Here is a 20,681-nt window from a genome sequence, read left to right on the forward strand (position 1 = left end):
AATCACAAAGGGAAATAATATTAATAAATAAATCAGCTCAGAGGTAAAATTTATCGGATGATGTGTGATTTTTATATTGTTTTTGTTTGTGATTGCCAACCGACTTAAAATATAGAAATTCTCTATTAATTTTATTTCGACGAAAGAAAAAAAACCCTTTGACAAAACACCGACAACCGACACCGACGGTTTTTGTAAAAGTCGGCCTGTTGGTTGTTCGTTGGTTTGGTGCGTACGCAGCATAACAAGACCGTACTAGCCTTGTGTTGATTCTAACTAAAAATATATACTGGCCTTTTATTATTTATACTGACCACTTGTATACTGAACGATGGATACTGTCGTACTGGCCATTTACTATAAATACTGGCCACTTAATATAAATACTGACCTTTCTTGTTTAAATACTGACAAAAATAGATTAAAATACTTATCAGTAAAATACAAGCCAATTGAATTTTGATTATGGTCGTATATGTAAGCATAAACTAAAGCTTCAGTTTATAATTTGACCTGCAGAGGCGCTGTGACTAATGTCAGTTCAGTGCTACATAACCTGTCATGGCATCCTACCTTCTGACTGGTCTACGAACATTCATCCCTTGTATTGCATCCACACCCTCACACACGGTAATTTCCAATCTCCATTTCTTCCCCTAAATAACAGCTATTCCTATTACTGTTATAACTGTATGAAAACTCTATAAATATATATGTAAAACCACTAAAATAAATCGTATTCCAATTACTATGGGAAATTCATGCTATTCAAATCGCAGTTTCAGCAAATTAGAAACAGATGGCAAGGATGTCGTATGATCCGAGATGTAAAACGTCGAAGATTGAACGCTGAACACTACTATGAACGCCTCCGAATAAACTCTCTAAGAAAAACTAACATCATCCCGTTAGAACTGAGGGATATAGCTGATGCGGAAATCGCTGCATTCCCTAACAGCTCCACTAGTATGCACATTAACAATAGATGTGCTATTACATCACGGTGAATACAATTACTACTCTTTTCGTTCACATAGCTATTTTTTTTTCATTTTCATCATATCAAATAATCAAAACACTTAAAATCTAATTCGTATTGTTTTGGTTCGTAGACCACGCGGTGTTGTAATAGATTGGAGATTGAGCAGAATCGTCTGGAGGAGTTTGGCCGATTACAACAAACTAAGCGGCGTCCAGAGAGCCAAATGGGGATTCACAGGTCGCAACACCGACTTTCAATGGAAAATTTAAACTTATTTGTTTGAAATTAATATAAAATATTTAGTAAATAAACAGTTATTTAAAAATCAATGGTTTTTACTATTTTTCCAACACCAACAGTTGAGCAAGTCAATTACCAAAGAGTGCAAATGAATGATGATATATGTACGTATGTGGGAACTTGTATACATCAGAAAAACTTGTTATACTAACAAGCAACATTTCTTGAAATATTGCTCAATGTTTTAGTTTTTTCAAATTCTATACGCTTACATATGTATAGATTTTATTTCCGTAATAAAAACTATCCTTGTTTTCATAAACTTGTCTACATTTGCAATTTATATAAGTCTTAAATAGATCCTGAAAAATATGGCAACCCTTAAATAACTAAGCTAAATTGGTATCCTACATATCTTACTAAATATGAGATTGTAACATTAATTTGTTTAAACATCACTGACTTACCTACTAATGAATAAAACTTAATCTAAAAAAAATTGAGTAGAATATACGTTAAATGTAACCGAGAATTGGTCGAACTTACACATCAGCATATCTAGTACATATATATTCCAAATTGAAATGTTAACTTATTATCAGGTCAGGTATTTTGGTTCCGATTATATCACTGACCCTCTGTCAAGCAAATGATCTTAAATTCGAAAACTAATTAACTATGGTTCAGATATAATATTGACCACGAGACATTAAATGTGTCAAGTACTTAAAATTTTTGAATAACTTTTCACTCCATTTGTTTTGACACCAATATTTTAGTGTAAGATTCATTCGATCTAAAAACTAATACTTGTTCTGAAAGTAAATAACACAACTTATTATAGTAAATATCTATAGATAAACAATATATGCCAAATCTATATATATATATATATATATATATATATATATATATATATATATATATATATATATATATATATATATATATATATATATATATATATATATATATATATATATATATATATATATATATATATATATATATATATATATATATATATATATATATATAAAACACAAACGATGTACATACATATGTATCCGATAGGCTCCTATGACTGCATGAATCTTCACTGAATTTGGCGCGAATATTCTTTGAAATCTGGAGAATCTATATGTGTAATTAGCTATTTATATATGATCTGATGCTTTCTTAAGATGGCTGTACACCCGAAACCTTAATTTTGTTGCCGTTCCTTTCTTCGATATATATATTGAGTGAATGCGAGTTGCGCTTCGACCAGATAATACGTATTTTAAATCGACAAAATCGAGGTTTCGTATTCTCCAATTATCTACTACGAAACTGGACCAATTTTTAAAAAAATTTCATCATCGGTATGAGAAAGATATTTTATATGCAACTGTGCGCGTATTTTTTTTTAAATCGACCGTTAAATAAGCACGCTGGACTCTTTTCGTGGGTGTAAAAAAGAGGAGATTTTATAGATATTTCGTGGCTATTAGCTCCTATAAAAAATAACTAATCAAAAAAATAAAAGCACAGATGCATGCCAATGGTGGATATCCATAGCATATTAAAAAATAATTTCTCTAGTGCCATAATTGAGGAAGGGAGAAGTCTAATACGTTTGTATGAACAAGGCGCTGGTGTTCAGCCCGCTTAAGATAAAAAAGATTTCCAGTAGTTATTTATTAAAAATAAAAAAAAAACAATTGAATTTCAAATGTGTCTGCGTTTTTCCGACAAATTATCATTACTATAATTTAATTTGATTATGAAGTATTAATAATTTAAAATTTATTATTAAAAAAATAACAAATGAGTAGATATTGAAAAAAAATTTCGACGAGTCGAAGCATTTACTTATTGAAACTCATTCAGAAGCACGAGCCAAAACGCTAGATAAGCCAGATTTAAGGTATGTAAATGTGGTTTATATGCTTCATAAAATTATCAATTGGTGCATGTATTAAGTTTTTATTTTTTGAAACATTGCAAAACATGTTTTTTGGTTTAAATTTGTCATCTTTTCAGGAAAAAAAAGTTATCTAAATAGACTACTTCTTCTAGTAACCAAGATATATACACACAACTATTTGAGTTGCTAATATCATTGTTTAAATAACCCCCTTACAACCAATACTTACTAATCTCCCATTGACTAAAAGTTCAAGCATCTTCAGGCAAACGTACCTATTTATTTTACAACTCTTTTATAAATACTAAGCAACATGTAATCAGTCCACAATCGCTTAAAGTATATCTTCAGAGTTACCCGAGCAACGCCGGGTAAAAGCCTCTAGTTTATTATAAAGGTCAATTATGTTCTGCGAAATGATAGTGAATAAAAAAAAACTAGATAAATTTTCTTTTTAATATTTATTGTACATTAAAACTGTACAAAAATACATATAAAAGATTTGTCAGGAATTTTCTGCTTAATCGAAGAGACCTGCAAACGAAACGAAAACAGTATATTAGAAAACAATTCATTTATATATATATAAAATTCAAAGTACGTAACAGTGAACACATACCGAAACCCATATCTTCATCGGATTCTTCTGGCTCTTCCTCCTTCTTCTTCTCTTCTTTAGCAGCAGCCGCTGGAGCAGCGGCGGAGGCTGCTGGAGCGGCTGCCGATGCAGCGGGACCGGCTGCGCCTACTCCGGAGCCAATGTTCGTGATCAAGTCCTTAACGTTGACTCCTTCAAGGGCCTTGGCGAAGAGACCTGGCCAGTATGGCTCCACGGTGACATTAGCGGCTTTCAAGATCGTCGAGATCTTTTCACCCTGAAAAAACAAAATGAAAAATTAGCATAACTTAAAACAACATACATGCAATAAAAGATTTTATAAAATTTCATATTAAAATGAGGAAATGGTGAAAATGACGTTTAGTGTACTCATCACAGCCACGTGATGTTATATAGGTTAAGACGCAATCGAAACGGCGAAAGACGATTGGAGTTGGTAATTTGGTGATGCGAGGATACTTTTAGAGGGGGTGATCAGATCGGATGGGTGCGGAATGCTTTGGATGATGTGGATTACTTTAGCCGGCTTTCGGGTGAGGTTTCGGTTATTCGGAGTTTGGCTCAACATTTGAAGTGTTGAAGAGTTGACTTACGGTGACAGCGACGTCATCGTCGACGAGCACCAAGGCGGAGTAGACGCAGGCGAGTTCGGCTGTTGAGGACATGATTAGTGCAAGTTGCCAAAAAGAGGCCTTAGCTGCGTATACAGAACAAGCACACTAGCTAATGTGGACGACCACAAGCCAACGTAGGAAATGGCCGAGGGTAGACGTGCGCCGATTTACGACCATGTACCTACCGCTCGTGTCATCGGCGTCCGAAACGCCGCTTTTATTATTTTTTTATTTTTAATTTAATAAAATGTAACTGAACACACTGAAATTGAAAAATTGAGCTAATTTTATTAATTGAGTCAATTAATTTGGTGATATACGTAAGGGAGATACTAATCATAGGTCATGCGATAATCGTTGATCACTCGAATTAAAATAGTACATAAAAATCAATAATTGTTGGTATTTTAATATACTGCCATCGGTTAATGGTGAGCAGGAGTACAATCTAAGATACAAAAGTTACTTGGTAATATTATAAGATTATTATATTTCAACTTTAAGAGGGCTGTACACCCGAAACCTTAATTTTGTTGCCGTTCCTTTCTTCGATATATATATTGAGTGAATGCGACAATATATATATATATATATATATATATATATATATATATATATATATATATATATATATATATATATATCAATATATATATTGAGTGAATGCGACAATATATATCAATATATATATTGAGTGAATGCGACAATATATATCAATATATATTGTGGCGGCTCGCTTATACGACATGGTCGAGTTTGGTTGCCTTCCTGCGAGTGGGGACCAACCCGGCTGAGTTCGGAGAGCCGCTACTCACTCTGTCTTCAGCTGTCATATAATAAACACGTGCATTAACATGCCAGTCGTCTCATTCGTTCATCCTCCATACTGGTGACCCCCAACATCGAGCCACGCAGCCTCGATCAATTTCAACATGCCGCTCATCCCTGCCTCGCCGAGCCAGGCGGGGAAGCTACCCGCCGCGCCCCCATCGCCATCAACAGAGCGCGTCGCGGCCCGCGGGTGACAATAAACGAGCAGACACGGCTACCTACCTACCTACCTACCTACCGACTGGAGTCCAGCCAACGTCGATGACAGGTGCTTTAAAAAATGGGGGAGCGAATGAGACGACGATCTTGACAGCTGGATGTGGAGTCATGCGCGATCCACTACACATAGAACGGTCATCCAGCACCACAAGACATACACCACCTCAGCACCATCATCATCATCATCAAGGACCCGTCCGTCCCCACGAGCGTCGTCACGCCGAGACGGGCGGTAGCGCTACAACACCTCCACGAGCCACAACGACTCACGGTCCAGCTCGGAGTATCATCAACCACATCGATGCCCCTGCCGCCCCCGCCGCCCCACCAACCGACATCAGCCTCGGAAGAGCGGCGCCGCCGCAGCATCGCATCGGCGCGACCATCGGACCACCCACCGTTCTGCTCGCGACGTCACCGCCCTCGAATCTACCGACCATTCAGGGCGGTACACCTATGTACACAGCGGATGACCCACGTCAACAATTTTTTTCTCCCCACGTAATAATTTTTTCTCTTTGTGTAACAATAATTTTTTTCTTTTGTAAAATTTGTTTCTTTGTAATTTTGGTATCGCTGATGCTGGGGGGGGAGTGATGTGGCGGCTCGCTTATACGACATGGTCGAGTTTGGTTGCCTTCCTGCGAGTGGGGACCAACCCGGCTGGGTTCGGAGAGCCGCTACTCACTCTGTCTTCAGCTGTCATATAATAAACACGTGCATTAACATGCCAGTCGTCTCATTCGTTCATCCTCCATAATATATTGAGTGAATGCGACAATATATATCAATATATATATTGAGTGAATGCGACAGTTGCGCTTCGACCAGATAAAACGTATTTTAAATTGACAAAATCAAGGTTTCGTAATGTCCTATTTTCTCCTCCGAAACTGGACCAATTTTTAAAAAAATTTCATCATCGGTATGAGAAAGATATTTTATATGCAACTGTGCGCGTATTTTTTTTTAAATCGACCGTTAAATAAGCACGCTGGACTCTTTTCGTGGGTGTAAAAAAGAAGCGATTTTATTGATGTTTGGCGGCTCCTAGCTCCTATAAAAAATAACTAATCAAAAAAATAAAACGATAGATGCAACCCAATGGTGGATATCCATAGCATATTAAAAAATAATTTTTCTAGTGTCATAATTGAAGAAGGGAGAAGTCTAATACGTTTGTATGGAAAAGGCGCTGGTGTCCAGCCCTCTTAAAGTGGTCATCAACTTTTTTATGGCCAAAAGATTAGTATTTTCCCTACTAAATTTTATATGTATCTGTGGCGGCTCGCTTATACGACATGGTCGAGTTTGGTTGCCTTCCTGCGAGTGGGGACCAACCCGGCTGGGTTTGGAGAGCCACTACTCACTCTGTCTTCAGCTGTCATATAATAAACACGTGCATTAACATGCCAGTCGTCTCATTCGTTCATCCTCCATATATCTATTTAATCAAAAAAAAAATACTGTTAAGAACAAATACAATACTTCTTTCATATTAAAAAGGTATACAGTGCGTTGTTAAGTCGCAAGATAAGTGAATTCTTCAACTCGGGTGAGGATATCTAGTCATATTATCAGTTAAACTATTCAATTTCGATTTTTATGGTGATATATCGATTTACCTGCTCTTTAATTTGGCCGTAACGTGATGAATCATGTATGTCATGTTCATCCTGCTATTTTTGAACAAGAAGTTTTTATCATGGAGTGAAGCCAACATGAAGATTGGGCACTAATGTGAACTACTTATTCAAAAAACTTTGTAATAAGAAAAAAAAGTAGCAGTGAGAAGTCTTGTGGATACTGTCCGAATGAAATAACGGGTTGGCTGACTAGCTAGCAACTGCCGATAAAGTACATATGCATGTACATAGCTGACAAACTCTACGTGTCGTAAACAATGTGTTCCGCGAATATCAAGAGGTTGCGTGGCTCTGCAGTACACCTCCCGAGAGTACGATTTTTATTTTTTTATTTACGTTCGAACACATAAGTTCGGATGTATAATTTACTTATTGCTGTAAAAACTTGTTTTTGTTATAATTTTTATCGTGGTCTCGGAGGTTTTCTATATTTCCATACTTGTTGCAATGTCCCCACTGTTTAAGCAATTTAAATTTACCCAGTGTTTTAGTCGGGCCAGATCGCCACCTTGGTACTTCTTTTTGAACCAGGTTGCCGCCCTGGCACTTTGATAGATATAAAAATTGTTTTTCGAGTACAATTAAAAAATATTTCGACTAAAATTTCACATAAAATTTTATATTCCAAATATTTTGAGCAGACTCTCGTTCTAACACTCGATTACCACAATCGAAAAGTAATCTAAGCACATTCAAAACTTAAAAGATGTTTATTAATGAAATTCATTGGTTTTTTTTTTATCTAAAACCACACAAAACTTTGAAAGAAAACATTCTTTGAACTATTGACCATACGCACTTGATAGAAAAATGAGGGAACTCGGGTTAAATGAATAGTCATATCTAAATTCACATGCTAAAATTTGATAGTTTTTTGACATATGTATATGGTTTTAGCATTGCTAAAAGGAAATGTTGCTGTTGACTTAGGAAATGTTGTTAACACGGGTTTTGCAAGACCCAAGATGTTGAAGAGGATGCATTATGGAAGTTTTTATAAAATATAAAAAAATACATCATAATTTCAACAATATTTGTTAATTATTATTTGATTTTTTTAATAAATATTTGAAGTACCAATATTAGGATACAACCTTTTTTTTAGTAAGGAAAGATGCGGGGGGGGGGGGGGAGCTTCTTTATTTAACACTATACCACTGAATATACCATTACGTGAAATATGGTGCAATGATAATCGTTCTTTTGAATAGCACGTCGACATCCTTCTCAGTCAGAATTGAAACAAAATTCAAATGTAATTTTGCTTAGTGTGAAGTGGGAAGATTTCTCTATCAATGCAATAGTTGTTATATGACGTTTAAAACTATTCGTTCGTGAACGCGTAATGGAAGACGAACAGCTGGCAGCAGTGAGTGTTGAGTGGCGAGTGGTGAGTGGTGACAGCATGCGTTGGCAGCAGTGTGCGCGTGCCTGTTGTTGGTGCGCGTTGCGCTTTGCTTCGCGAGGAGAGTCGAGAGTGTCGAGAGTTTCCAACGCGACCAGCCCAGGTGAAGAGGCGAGGAGGTGCGCCCCCTCGAATCCCCCCGCGTCCCCCCGTCGCCCTTCAGCCCTTCAGCCCTTCGGCGATACGATCGCAAATCGTAACTCGCAATTTACTCTCCGATACCGCAATACGCCGATTACGCATTACCGGCTCGGCTCGTCCGCTTTGTTCTTTGACACTCCCAAATGACCGCCAAATCTGACAGATACTCGCTCATAAATATTCCATTCTCTTACAACATCAAAATATAATTGTCGTCATCCTCCATGTCTACCAACCTAACACGTTCATTTCTTATTTTTTTCCAATTAGTCTTTTTTTTCATTATGCTTTTCCCTTTATATATATATATATGTCTGTATACATACAAAAAAAATTTATGCCACCCATTTCTATTACTAACGTATTGATAAGCATTGATTTCAAAATTTTGTATATAGCCTGTTTTGGTATAGTGTGTGGGTGTAATATTTATATTCCACTGTTTAAACTAATTTTTTCTAAATATTTGCAGATCACAAACTCTGAAGAGAAAAGTGTATAGTAATAAAGATAATCTTTGTAAAACTTCACATTGCGTATGTGACGATGACGAATAGTGAACTTGGTTGATATATGTCGCTCGTTAATTACATTCCAATTGCCATGAGGCTGCACCGTGTAAACGTGAGTCAATATGGACGAAAATCCATAACATGCACGGAATGTGAATAACATTTTTTGTGTGAATAACATGTAAATAAAATGAATGACACTTCAACATACATATGTACACTGTTGCTACTGCGATATCATTATTATAATATATATATATATATATATATATATATATATATATATATATATATATATATATATATATTCATCATCTTTATTGCTTTATAACGAAATCTATCATTGCATAATTCTAGTTAGTAATTAATCATTTTTTTTCAATGACGATTTTCAAAAATTTGAGAATCTCTTATATTAAATTCATATTTGTATCGTTCAGTGTAAACAATCATTAATAGCACGTTTTTCAACTCTTACAATTGCACCAAACAGTTACTTACCATTGTCGATAATTTACTTTAAAATATTTAATTGTCTTTTGTTTGCAGATTCATTATGCGCATTAGAAAATGTTGGGTAGAAACTTGTGAATCGTCTGCAGAACGTGAACAAGATAAAGGAGTTACATTTCATAAATTGCCCAAGGATGATGGATTAAAGATCAAATGGTTGATACAATCTCGTCTCAGTGAAGACACAGATAGAAAACATTGTTTGGTTTGTTCTAGACATTTTAGGAGAGTAGACTTTGAAGCATTGAAAGCTTCCACATTTGCTTTGAAATCTGGTATGTAAATTGTGTAGCAAAATTTTGTATAAGCTGAAAGTTTGTTGACAGTGATATATCATTTTAAAATATTTGTATTTGCAGATGCTATTCCTACCATATTTCCTTGGGGAATAACTCGTTTAGAGGAATTAGACAGCAAGTTTTCATCCTTGGATGTTGCACCGCTAAACACTATGGATGTCGAAAGCTCTGTTGAAAATGTAGGCGAATCGGACGCCATTCCAAATACTGATTTGTCTATTGATAATAACGATACCAAAGATTTAGAAAAGGAAGTAGTATTGCCAAAAGATGATGCAGAAAAATTAGAATGTGTAGATAAAGATGTGTCTTTAACGAATGATCTTGAAAAAATGGAAGAATCTTCAACGGCGGCTGCCGAGTCTTTAATTGAAATGTCCGAATGTTCGCCGGAAGTTGTCAAGCCTTGTGTTAATGTCGAAATTAAAGTAGAGAATCCCAAACCCGTAGAAAATATTACTGAACAAGAGGATGTCAAAATACCATGCGAAGACACATCTATGAGTGAGAAACAATCTTCTAAGAATACTGTAGAAGAAAATATGTCGGAAATGTATGGTGAAATTATCGATGCGGACAAAGATCATCAAGATATATTGGATCCAAAAAGTACAGATTCTCCAATGAATGAATGCCATCCTATTCCTGAAATCGATAGTATTTTTGAAAATTTATTTGAAACACATAAAAATGCAGAAATAACTTCTCCCAATATCAGTATAAATAGCGTAAACACAGAAGATGAGCTCAAAAGCAAAAGCGAATCCGATGAGGAGTCGAATAAAATGCTAAAGGATATGATTTCAAAACCGATGAAACCGATATCCAAAAATCAGTCGAAGGTTGGAAGTGTGGGGCGGCCTAGACGTCGTAGTCCGTTGGCACAAAAAAATCAAATTCGCTCAAAATCAAAGTCTTCAAAGCAAAAGTCGACTTCGAAAAGCACACCTGACGAAAGATCTCTAAGTACTGGTACTAAATCAGAAAAAGGTATTTCTATTTATTCTTTCAATTACTTTATATGTACAAATGTACATTTGATTTATATTTTTTTTAACTAACATTTGCGTGTTTTTAATATAGGTATGTTGGTGCAAGGATCTCGAGTTGAAGCTAAAGATTTTAATGATATGTGGTATCCTGCCCGTGTTGTGGAAGTGGATCATGATGAAATGGAAGTCCTCATTCACTATGACAATTGGTCACAGAGGTGAATTATTTCTAAGCTGAATTATTTCTATGTGTTATGCTAAATTTTAACTTTTTGTTTCATTGTCGTGTTTTTTTTTGTAGATTTGATGAATGGATTTATATGTGGAGTCCACGAATAAGAATTGTGGATCCAACTCCGCCGGCTCTGAATGTGAAACCACTTACGTATGAAGAGGGGGAACGATGCCTAGCAAGATGGTCGAATAATCAACGTTTTCCTGCTACTGTACAAAAAGTTTTATCCAATGGTGACTATAATGTTTATTGAGATGATTTTTTTCATCAGTAGTATTATTTTACAATCTTATTTTTATTTGTAAATGAAGGCCAATATGAAGTGGCTTTTGATGATGGTTTTACACGCGTGACGAAGGCTGCAATGATGTCTAAAATGAATGCTCAGACTAGTCGTGTGTCAACTTCTACCACATCCACTGCATCTGCTACACGGAAAGTTGTTCCAGTAACTTCAGTACTGTCACCAACTCCCTTGCAAAATCACTTATTTGATCCCAAACGAGACCATTTAGGGACGAAAGAAGAAAGGAGAAGTTTAAAAAAGAAGATTGATGTAAAGGAATTGTTTTTTGCACGTAAGAAGAAAAAAGAAATTCCGGTATCCGAAGATACGAAAGTCAATATCAGTGTAACAAAAGATGGTCGGGGTAGGAAGAGAAAAATTAAACCCGAAGAAGATTCATTAATTAAAGGTAATTGATTTGTAGTTTTATTTAATGTTGTATTTGTTTAATGCTATCAGTGGATACAAATTATAATTATTACAGATCCGGTACAAAAGATTAAAAAGAAAATGGAATCACCAATCAAAATTGAGCCTCCTATAAAAAATGAAGTCGATTCGGAAGCAACACCTCCTCAACCTGACACTTCGCAATTTGCTTCTTCTGAAAAGCACAGTAATCCTGCTACACAAATTTCTAACATACTCTTAATTAATCCTTTATCTCAAAGCTTAAAAATCGATGTGCCGGATAGCATAGACTCGCCAAAATCTTTAATCAAACCAACATCACCGCCTCCAATCGAAATAAAAGAAGAAGTGTATGACGAGCCTATAATAACCCCCGAAACATCCATATTGGAGAATGTCGCTACTGCAGAATTAAGCGATATTAAAACTGAGCCATTTGATGATACTGTCAAATGTGAGACAACACCCTCAACTTCACAAGCGCTAGAAATCATAAACAAGTCTGTTCCGTTGAATATATTGGGTTCTCCTACCTCTCATGCATTGACATTGTCACCGAATCCCATTGCAAACAATACGCTGCTAAAATCAATCAGTAACGCGGGTCAAACGCCCGCTCAAACTGTGACGAGTACTTCTACTTCAAAATCTGTTCTCACCGATTATCTCACCAACTCTCCTTCGAACAAATCTATCTCGTCTAAATTCACTTTACGTGCCAGTGATCGAGATTGGTGTTGTCGGTGGGTGAACGACCAGCCGGTCGGCATTGTGATCGAATCGGAATCAGCGCCTGACTCGAAATCCGGTCGAGTAACTATTCAAGTGGAAGACCACCGTCTTCCGCCTGGTTGGAGAAAACTTCTGACCAAACGATGCATCAATAACTCAGCTTGCAAGTGGGATGTCGTTATCGTGTGGTAATTGTTGAGTAAAATTTGAACTACATTATTGATGGTGCGCGCTGTTCATTAAACATTCTTTTGTAATTTTGTTTAACAGTCCAATTGGACGACGTTACCGCACGAGAACAGAAATGCAGGAGCGGTTAATGGAACCCGATCAAAATGAGTTGGAACCTTACGCTCTCGGTCTTTTAGATTTTAGCGCTCATCGCAAGCAAGCCCGTCGGAAAGGTTGGGATGTGAGCACAACTTCGCCGGTCAATAACAGCGTTGATTTTTGTGTGAACATGGCCAATAAGGCGAAGAAGGTCAGCCCCCACAACATTATCTACATTGAACGTTATATTAAGAGCATTTCAATGAATTCAGAATTTAATTCCAGGCTAAACCGGTCGTTGTTATACCGCCTCCACGAGTTGTCGCAGAAGTGAAACCTCCGTCTTTTCATGGAAAAGATTTTGGTGAGATATTTATTATTGTCGTTTTCGAAAATCTTACAGGTTTTGTAAATGTTTGTTGCGTACTCGATTTTCGAGCGTCTTTGCTTCATGACTAGAAATATTTTTTTCATCATGAATCGTCTATGGAAGCATACACCCAAGAGCTGGGCCACACCGAGCAACTTTGTCGGCCGACTAGTCGCGCCACCAGAAAAAATGTATGGAAATGTGAGCGACCAAGAGTTGACGGGTGTAGCACGCCCCATCCAACTGAATAAATTGGTCTGGTCGTCCTCAAAAAAGTTACCCAGTGTGGTCCGGCTCTACTAGCGGGGCTACACTGGGTGACTTGCAAGTGATTTTGCCAAGCATAGTTGCTCATGGTCACTCTTGGTCACCAAACCCAGGCAACCAGAAGCGACCAAGAATAACTAATAACTATAAGAGTTCAATATGTAACTCAATTTACAAGTGTTCGTAGTTTTTTCACTATGTAATCGCCGGCAACTAAACACCAAATGTGGCCCCCTTCAATACAATGCTATACATTTTGAGGAATCACTATGGTTGCTCAAGTAATAAAATCCCCGTGACCAGACCAAACGCCAGCAACTGATCTCGCTGGTCGGATAACTTTACGACTTGAGAAACCAGCGATTTACCTGGTGTGGCATTCTCCATACAACTGCATACATTTGATCTGGTTGCGCAACAAAGTCACAAGTCACTCGGTGTTGCCGGGCTCTAATGGTGACATCAAATAAGGATGCAAGGAAAAAGGATTGGAATATAAAAAAAAGGTTGCAGAATATGGTGTATAATAATACTACAATCTTTTCGAGAACTGTTATAAGAACTAAGTAATATATAATCAAGATAATATTTTTTTTACATTCATTCTATCAAATCCATTACTTTTACAACTTAACTATCTATATATTTTGCATTATAATTTGTTAAATTTTTCTTTTTTTTTTTTAGTATTTGTCGGTGCGTTGAAAGTGCAAGTTATCGATAATTTATTGAGATGTCCTAAAGAAGGTTGCTTCAAAAACTTCCGCAAAGACAACCTCTTGCAAATGCACATAAAACATTATCATCCAGAAATGTGCAAATTCTTCGGCGACACACCAAATGTTGCTGATTTGGCATATGCTCGTACTGTTGTAGAAGAGTCACCTGTGCTAGTTTGCAAAAACCAGTTTAAAAGCGAAGTTGACAAGTACTTTGGTAAACATGATATGTTATTATTAATCCATGATGTTTATGACTTCTATTTCAAATGTGTATTTTATGATGGATTATTTTACAGATTCGGTGTCTGTTAATAGAAGATCGGATGCCGACGATGAGTCTACGTTCAATCAGACATGGAACGCTAATCAAATGAATTCTCCGAATGCTTTGAACGAGGCTAATGTTAATTACACATTTACACCTCAAGGATATAAAGATCACAATGTTTCTATGGAGGAACCCAACCATTGTCCGAAAACGTCTTGGGGAGAGACATCTGACGTCAGGAAGAATCAGGGAGTGTACAACTATAATACGTCTAGGTACTTCACACCCCGCCCCGAGGTGAAGCGATCGCATAAAAAGAAATTGCCTGAACAGTTAGAAGAAGCTAGATCAAAGAAAAAGAAAATACGAAATTTCCCTTATGCGTGGGACACTCCCACTACGGACCACGACGAAACTCGATCCAGCTTCGGTTTAGTCGATCAAATGGGAAATAGAAGCTTTGAACATGGTTTTACTATCAAGACTGAAGCTCATCTTGTAAAAATTAAGGAAGAAAAAGAAGAAAGCAATCATTCTTCTACGATTATTACTGAAAGTATGATCATTATAAAATTTTAAAATGAAATACATAAAAACAATTTTTTTTTTTGATATATTTTTTTTTATTGCAGCCGGTGAAAAAATTAAAATTGTTCAAATGAAAAGAGAAGAGATCATTAACTGTCATTGCGGGTTAGTTTTTTTCATTTACAGACCTTATAAAAGATATATACCACTTAACCCTTTGCCCGCGGCAATAAATATAGCGAACAAGCCTTGTACGCTGCACCTTTTTCGCGAATTTGGCAATCGAGTTTTCGACCTTAAATACAGATTTTAATATTTACTCAAATAACCAGATATGTTAATCAACACATAAAGTATTATTTTAAACAATAAAATACATAATATATCTCGTAGTTTTGGCTTAATTGTCAAATAATCATTCTTCATACAATTGAGACGTATCGTCACCATTGTTCAACAGACGTGACGTCACATAAACGAGGTTTCAGTATGGTTCCACAAAAAACTAATTTTGACTGGTATATATGAATTTTAAGCAAATTGAATAGATGGCACTCAACTCTCAGTAATATATTCAACCAATTTTGAACCTTAAAACAGTTGAAATAGGCGCATATAAGGCTCAAACTCCCGTGCAAAGTTCAGAAATTCCATGGAAGACAGCCGCGCTACAGACTTGTCGCGCAAAGCTTCCATAGAAGACGGCCGCGGGCAAACGGTTAAACATGGCAAATATAATTGTAAACATTCATTTGTTTGTTTTTTTATTAAATTTATTTGAATCGAAAAAAATATATATTTAACGACAGTCAATAAGAAACGAATAACACACAACGAACAGTTTTCATTTCATATATAAGATATATTTTAACAAAATAATGATTTCCAGTTTCTGTGAAGAGGACGGCTTGATGATACAATGTGAATTGTGCCTGTGTTGGCAGCATGCTATGTGCCATAATATTGAAAGAGAATCCGAGGTTTGTTTAAATTTATATTTAATACATTACTTATTTGATTTGTGTGCTTTAACAAGCATATGTCCAATTTAGGTGCCTGAAAAATATGTATGTTTGATATGTTTACAACCTTACCGAGGACGCAAGTCGCAGAAGTATTTACACGACCAGGAATGGTTGTACGAAGGACGCTTGCCCCGAGCGTCCGGGGCTAATCCCGCTATAGATATCCCCCGTGCGAATCTCTTACGTAAAAGTCACGAACTCACCGCAAATTTACTCCAATTGAAAGATCTCATGCATTCTTTGCGATGCAAGATGGAAGTCGCAGAGTAAGTTCAAAGCGCTTATGTTACAGTTAATCTTAATAATATGTAATACGGTTTAAATAAAATTGTAACATTACAGGAATAAGGATCATCCAAAGCTTTACTTGTGGTCCAAACCATGGGAAAATAATTTGGCTTACAACGATAACAACACAGTCGGAATTAAATCAGAAAATATTGACATATCTAGTATGAATTCTATCAACAGTCAGAGTATAATAAACACTGTTGATTTAGAAAAACCTTTAATACCAAATGAAAGATTGGATGTCAATTCCGATAGTATCGATACTACCGAGAAAAACGATAAGTTTGATCAGTTGTTAGATCACATCACCGAAGCAGCTAATAATATAAAGGACGATCCGGAAATGCTTCAGAACAATGGCATTGCAGAACCTCACTTGAATAATGGAAAGTGTGATTTAGTCAACGGTTCGGTGCCGTCTAACATATTCTCGAATTTGTTGGCAAGCCCTGGTGGAACATCCATCGACTTGCCGCTGTCCAGCTCTGAACTAGAGTCACTCACCAAATCTGTTCAAAGTATATACTTACATTAAACTTTTTATACATTGTTGTTTATATACAAATTAATCTTCACTATATATATTCAGTGTCAGCTCCGCAACCTGAAGCCGCCATAGAATCTTCCGAGTGTCGAATTCGTCTGCTGCAACACATTGAGAGGACTCAGGTGTTGTTAGAGGCCAGGCTCGACTCGATCGAAGCACAGATTGCAGGTATTGATCGAATTTTCATTAATCAACAATTTTATTTGATTTTGTGATGCTGAATTATATATTTGAATTTTAGAATTAGAATCTCAGGATCCTTCGTTTGATGATGACGAAACCCCAGAGCATTTCCCACGTACCAAACAAACCATTCAAATGATACTGAGAGACCTCGTAACCCTAGAAGAGCTCGGCAGCATCAGTTAATCATTCAATAGATAAAATGTACGATCTGAAATGTACATTAAAAATTATATTACTGTGTAATTTTAATTACATTTTTAATTTTAAGAAACTAGTCTGTATTATTGTTTTCTTTCTTTAAGGGATTAGTTTTATATTACACTGCTTCCCGGTCTGCCTATATTATAAAGAACGATAATGTTTAATATTACTCGACTAGAATTGAAACATTTCAAAATTTAATATTGAAAGTTTGATTAAAATTTAACAATTAGTATTTTATATTTCAATACTACAACAATGTATAAAAGAAGCTTTGATTTGTTGAAAAATCGGGGAAGCCGTTACATATTTTTAATTTCATATTAATATGATTAGACTTACGATGACAAAAGAAACAAATAAAACTTGTTAAGTATAGAAATGTAGTTTATTTTAAAAAATCAATAAGTGGAAGTGAATACACAAAAATTAAACATAAGCATTGATGAAACAATCGGAACCATATTAACCTATCCTTCGTAAAACTTTGGAAGTACATCACCATGCACGACAGATCGCTTGACACCTTCCTTTGTGATAACACCTAACCTGACGACACCACCCGAAGAACCGTCTCTAGCCATAGCCAAGCTGAGGGTCTTAGTTACAAAATCCACAGCTTCCTTTTCAGTCATGCCCTCCTTGAAGTTAGCGTCGACGTAACCGTACACGTAAGACGAACCAGATCCGCCAATGGAGCAAGGTTGACGTACACACATGCCACCAACAGGCACCGAATACACTTGACCTTAAAATTGAACAATACATTAAAATATCCGATTAAAACAAACCATAAGTCACTTTCAACAATTCATACCTCCCAATCGCTTGTCCCAACCAGCGATCAATATTCCAGCCATCAACGAGTCGCGATAACTGTAACACAATTCACGGAATATAGAAGCTCCAGTCGCCACCAATGGCTGCTCTCCAAGTTCTGTCTTGAGAAGCTCTGCGAAATTCAATGATAAGTAATGTATAAGTTTTGAGATATTTATAAAGCAGCGTACTAAAATTGAGTTTGTGCTCACTGAGATGATATTTGACGACGTCAGCTATGGCTTGGGTGTCAGCGGCTGAACCAGACCGGCAACAGTAGATGTGGTCGGTAATGGGGGTCAGTTTGTCTGTCACTCGATTGGCGATGTAGCTTCCTGTCGTGGTACGGGAGTCGGCACCGATGACTACTCCGTCGGCGAATTCAACAGCCATGATGGAAGTACCGGTGCTGTGTTCAGCTGTGAGCCAATCCGGTTGGCAGCCGGAGATGTCTTGCACGTATTGATTGTTCATCGCGGGCATGATCTTGTACTACTGTAATAAAAACGAACATCATTCTGTGGTTTAGTATTACTCAACTGTGTTAGATTTAATAACAACATACAATACGATGCATATACACAAATTACAGTATTTATTGCAAATACAACACGGTGTGTAAGAATTTGTGCATCATTTGTACAATTTCTAGCTATGTAATGTACAATTTTTAGGTTAGGTCAAACCATTTACTAATAAATACAAATTATTTTGTTTTTGTCGTGTTGTATGATTTACACATTAAAAATAAAATGTGAGTGTTTTGTTTTGGTGTATTTGTATTCAAATTCTCAATAGAATTCTATTCATTTGTATTTTTGACAGGTCATCCTTGCCATGGCTTACTATGCAAGACTTAAAATATTAGAGATTATGATTGATTTAAAATGGTGTTTTATTTAAATTGTAAATTGAATGGAATAATATTGATGAAGTTGTTAAGAGTTATAAGTTGCATACCTTCGATAAAGATGAGTCTAAAAGTTGCCGAAACGTCAAGTCACGACGCAACACCGGCAACTGCTAGCGTGCTGGTCGTAATAGCGTTTTATATCGACCATATCCGATGAATAATTCTCATGTCATGCAATTGTCGAATTTGCTTTTTTAGTCAATTTATTGTCATATATCGTTCTGTTTGGATTCGAATGGTATTCAAATACTAAAATAGGGAAAAAAAGATCGTAGTTAGCAGTTTGGTCTATAGTAATTGACCAAATAGATTTTTGTAAAAGAAATGGCTATAGGGGAAACTTGTGTAATGATAACTAGGATTTAGGAATTGTCTAATAATAGCATAAATAAAAAAGGTCATTTCATAGGCCAAAATGGGCAAATTCTTTATATTGTTCAAGGAATTATTATATGTAATTTATAAAATTTAAGTTATTTTTTAAACAAGAAGGGTATATTGATTGTAATTATTAATATTAAATCAATGGATATTTTATATTAGAGTAAATATTTTCAATGAACCGTGAGGACCAAAACTGTCCCTCTAACATATTTAAGGTTGATAGTAAAAGAAAAGAACCTCCGTTTTATTTCCGTTAGTCTTAAGATATTATTTTATTTATACTAATACTATTAGTGAGTTGACCCACCCTAAAATGATATTGCCCCGGTCACACGAGGTCTACTGATTACTGGTAAATGATTAAAGCTTTAAAATCCAAGGGGACAAAAACTATAGACATGAACATTTACAATAGTTTTTCCTCTACGAGTATGTGTTCAAAGTATCGTAAAATAAAATTTAAAAATTCTATTAATTGTTATTATTTTTACTACGTAAAATCCTAGATTACCTGTTGTTTCCATATTTATCATCATTTTTTGAGAACATACATACATACATATATATTGTATAGTATGTACAATGTATGTTCTCAAATATGTACATACGTTCATTATGGTTCGGTGATTACTGGTCACAAAGTACTCGTCACAGAGTCACTGAAATAGAAATAAAAAGACAAGCATTTTGGTTATACAATGCTCATATTAATGTTATTTTTAGACCCCAAAATTCAAATTACCAACCATTGTAAACAATAAGCTATCTAAAACGATCTCTTCTCCATTTAGCAGCATAACATTTTGCAAGGAGCTATTTATTAAATTAACATCCAAAGAGACATCTTTGGTCAAATTTGTAAATTCGCAGTATTTTTTTAAACAATCCAGCGAAGCTCAGTACCAAAATTCATATCAATTAACATCTACAGAGACATTTATGGTAAAATTTGTAAATTTGCATTTTATACAAATCAGCGAAATTCGACATTGCGGAAAACTCGAGATTTGTGAGAAAATGGGTGAGGTTTCCAAATTTGCTGGAACCATTTAAATGAAAATCGACCGGAAACGAACGACCTGGAGTCACAAATCCATGGTCCGGCCATGAGAAACCAGTGAGATTTAAACTCGTGACTACTTTGTTCAAAGCATTATATGCTGACCATTAATTCTGCTGGTCAAATATCTTGTAAACAAATATTAACACATTAATTAAGGTACCTAGCTCATATCTAGATAATTGATATCGAAGATTTGCCTTTTAGATCCTCACTCCTCAATATGTAGGTATGTATTGGATAG

The 20,681-nt window shown here is 35.8% G+C and overlaps 4 protein-coding genes and 1 long non-coding RNA gene across 8 annotated transcripts in view; 2 read left to right on the forward strand and 3 right to left on the reverse strand.

Annotated features, from left to right (window-relative positions):
* Nucleotides 1-6,141, reverse strand: part of LOC143916794 (uncharacterized) — a 36,769-nt gene extending 30,628 nt beyond the window's left edge. Inside the window, exon 1 of the long non-coding RNA XR_013261008.1 lies at nt 5,414-6,141. This is a non-coding gene — a long non-coding RNA (uncharacterized LOC143916794). The remainder of the gene's footprint in view (nt 1-5,413) is intronic.
* Nucleotides 499-1,309, forward strand: mRpS14 (mitochondrial ribosomal protein S14). The gene is made up of 3 exons (XM_077437985.1): nt 499-630; nt 780-1,003; nt 1,113-1,309. The coding sequence occupies exons 1-3, from the start codon at nt 562-564 to the stop codon at nt 1,249-1,251; spliced, it is 432 nt and encodes a 143-aa protein (XP_077294111.1). The 5' UTR covers nt 499-561; the 3' UTR covers nt 1,252-1,309.
* RpLP1 (Ribosomal protein LP1) lies at nt 3,200-4,574 on the reverse strand. Its single transcript, XM_077437324.1, has 3 exons — nt 4,344-4,574; nt 3,751-4,006; nt 3,200-3,665 (listed from the first exon to the last, which is right to left on the reverse strand). The coding sequence occupies exons 1-3, from the start codon at nt 4,413-4,415 to the stop codon at nt 3,652-3,654; spliced, it is 342 nt and encodes a 113-aa protein (XP_077293450.1). The 5' UTR covers nt 4,416-4,574; the 3' UTR covers nt 3,200-3,651.
* A 2,287-nt stretch (nt 6,142-8,428) lies between the features above and the next one.
* LOC143917202 (protein MBD-R2-like) lies at nt 8,429-17,640 on the forward strand. Of its 4 annotated transcripts, none has more exons than XM_077438671.1 (18): nt 8,429-8,568; nt 9,079-9,230; nt 9,668-9,906; nt 9,991-10,920; nt 11,014-11,140; nt 11,224-11,390; nt 11,469-11,852; nt 11,928-12,774; nt 12,857-13,067; nt 13,142-13,220; nt 14,181-14,429; nt 14,512-15,039; nt 15,116-15,176; nt 15,901-15,991; nt 16,064-16,302; nt 16,379-16,845; nt 16,917-17,042; nt 17,116-17,640. In XM_077438671.1, exons 3-18 carry the CDS (start codon nt 9,675-9,677, stop codon nt 17,241-17,243), a joined length of 4,866 nt encoding a protein of 1,621 aa, XP_077294797.1. In that variant the 5' UTR covers nt 8,429-8,568; nt 9,079-9,230; nt 9,668-9,674; the 3' UTR covers nt 17,244-17,640. The 4 variants fall into 4 exon arrangements, with proteins under 4 accessions (XP_077294797.1, XP_077294799.1, XP_077294800.1 ...); XM_077438673.1 differs by having other exon boundaries at nt 11,928-12,308; nt 12,955-13,067; XM_077438674.1 differs by having other exon boundaries at nt 11,928-12,059; nt 12,955-13,067.
* Prosbeta1 (proteasome beta1 subunit) lies at nt 17,626-19,242 on the reverse strand. The gene is made up of 4 exons (XM_077438706.1): nt 19,041-19,242; nt 18,293-18,575; nt 18,079-18,213; nt 17,626-18,009 (listed from the first exon to the last, which is right to left on the reverse strand). Exons 2-4 carry the CDS (start codon nt 18,561-18,563, stop codon nt 17,732-17,734), a joined length of 684 nt encoding a protein of 227 aa, XP_077294832.1. The 5' UTR covers nt 18,564-18,575; nt 19,041-19,242; the 3' UTR covers nt 17,626-17,731.
* Between the last annotated feature and the right edge of the window lie 1,439 nt (nt 19,243-20,681).

Source organism: Arctopsyche grandis, chromosome 9 (genome assembly GCF_051622035.1).
Source record: "Arctopsyche grandis isolate Sample6627 chromosome 9, ASM5162203v2, whole genome shotgun sequence".
Classification (NCBI taxonomy): Eukaryota; Metazoa; Arthropoda; class Insecta; order Trichoptera; family Hydropsychidae; genus Arctopsyche; species Arctopsyche grandis.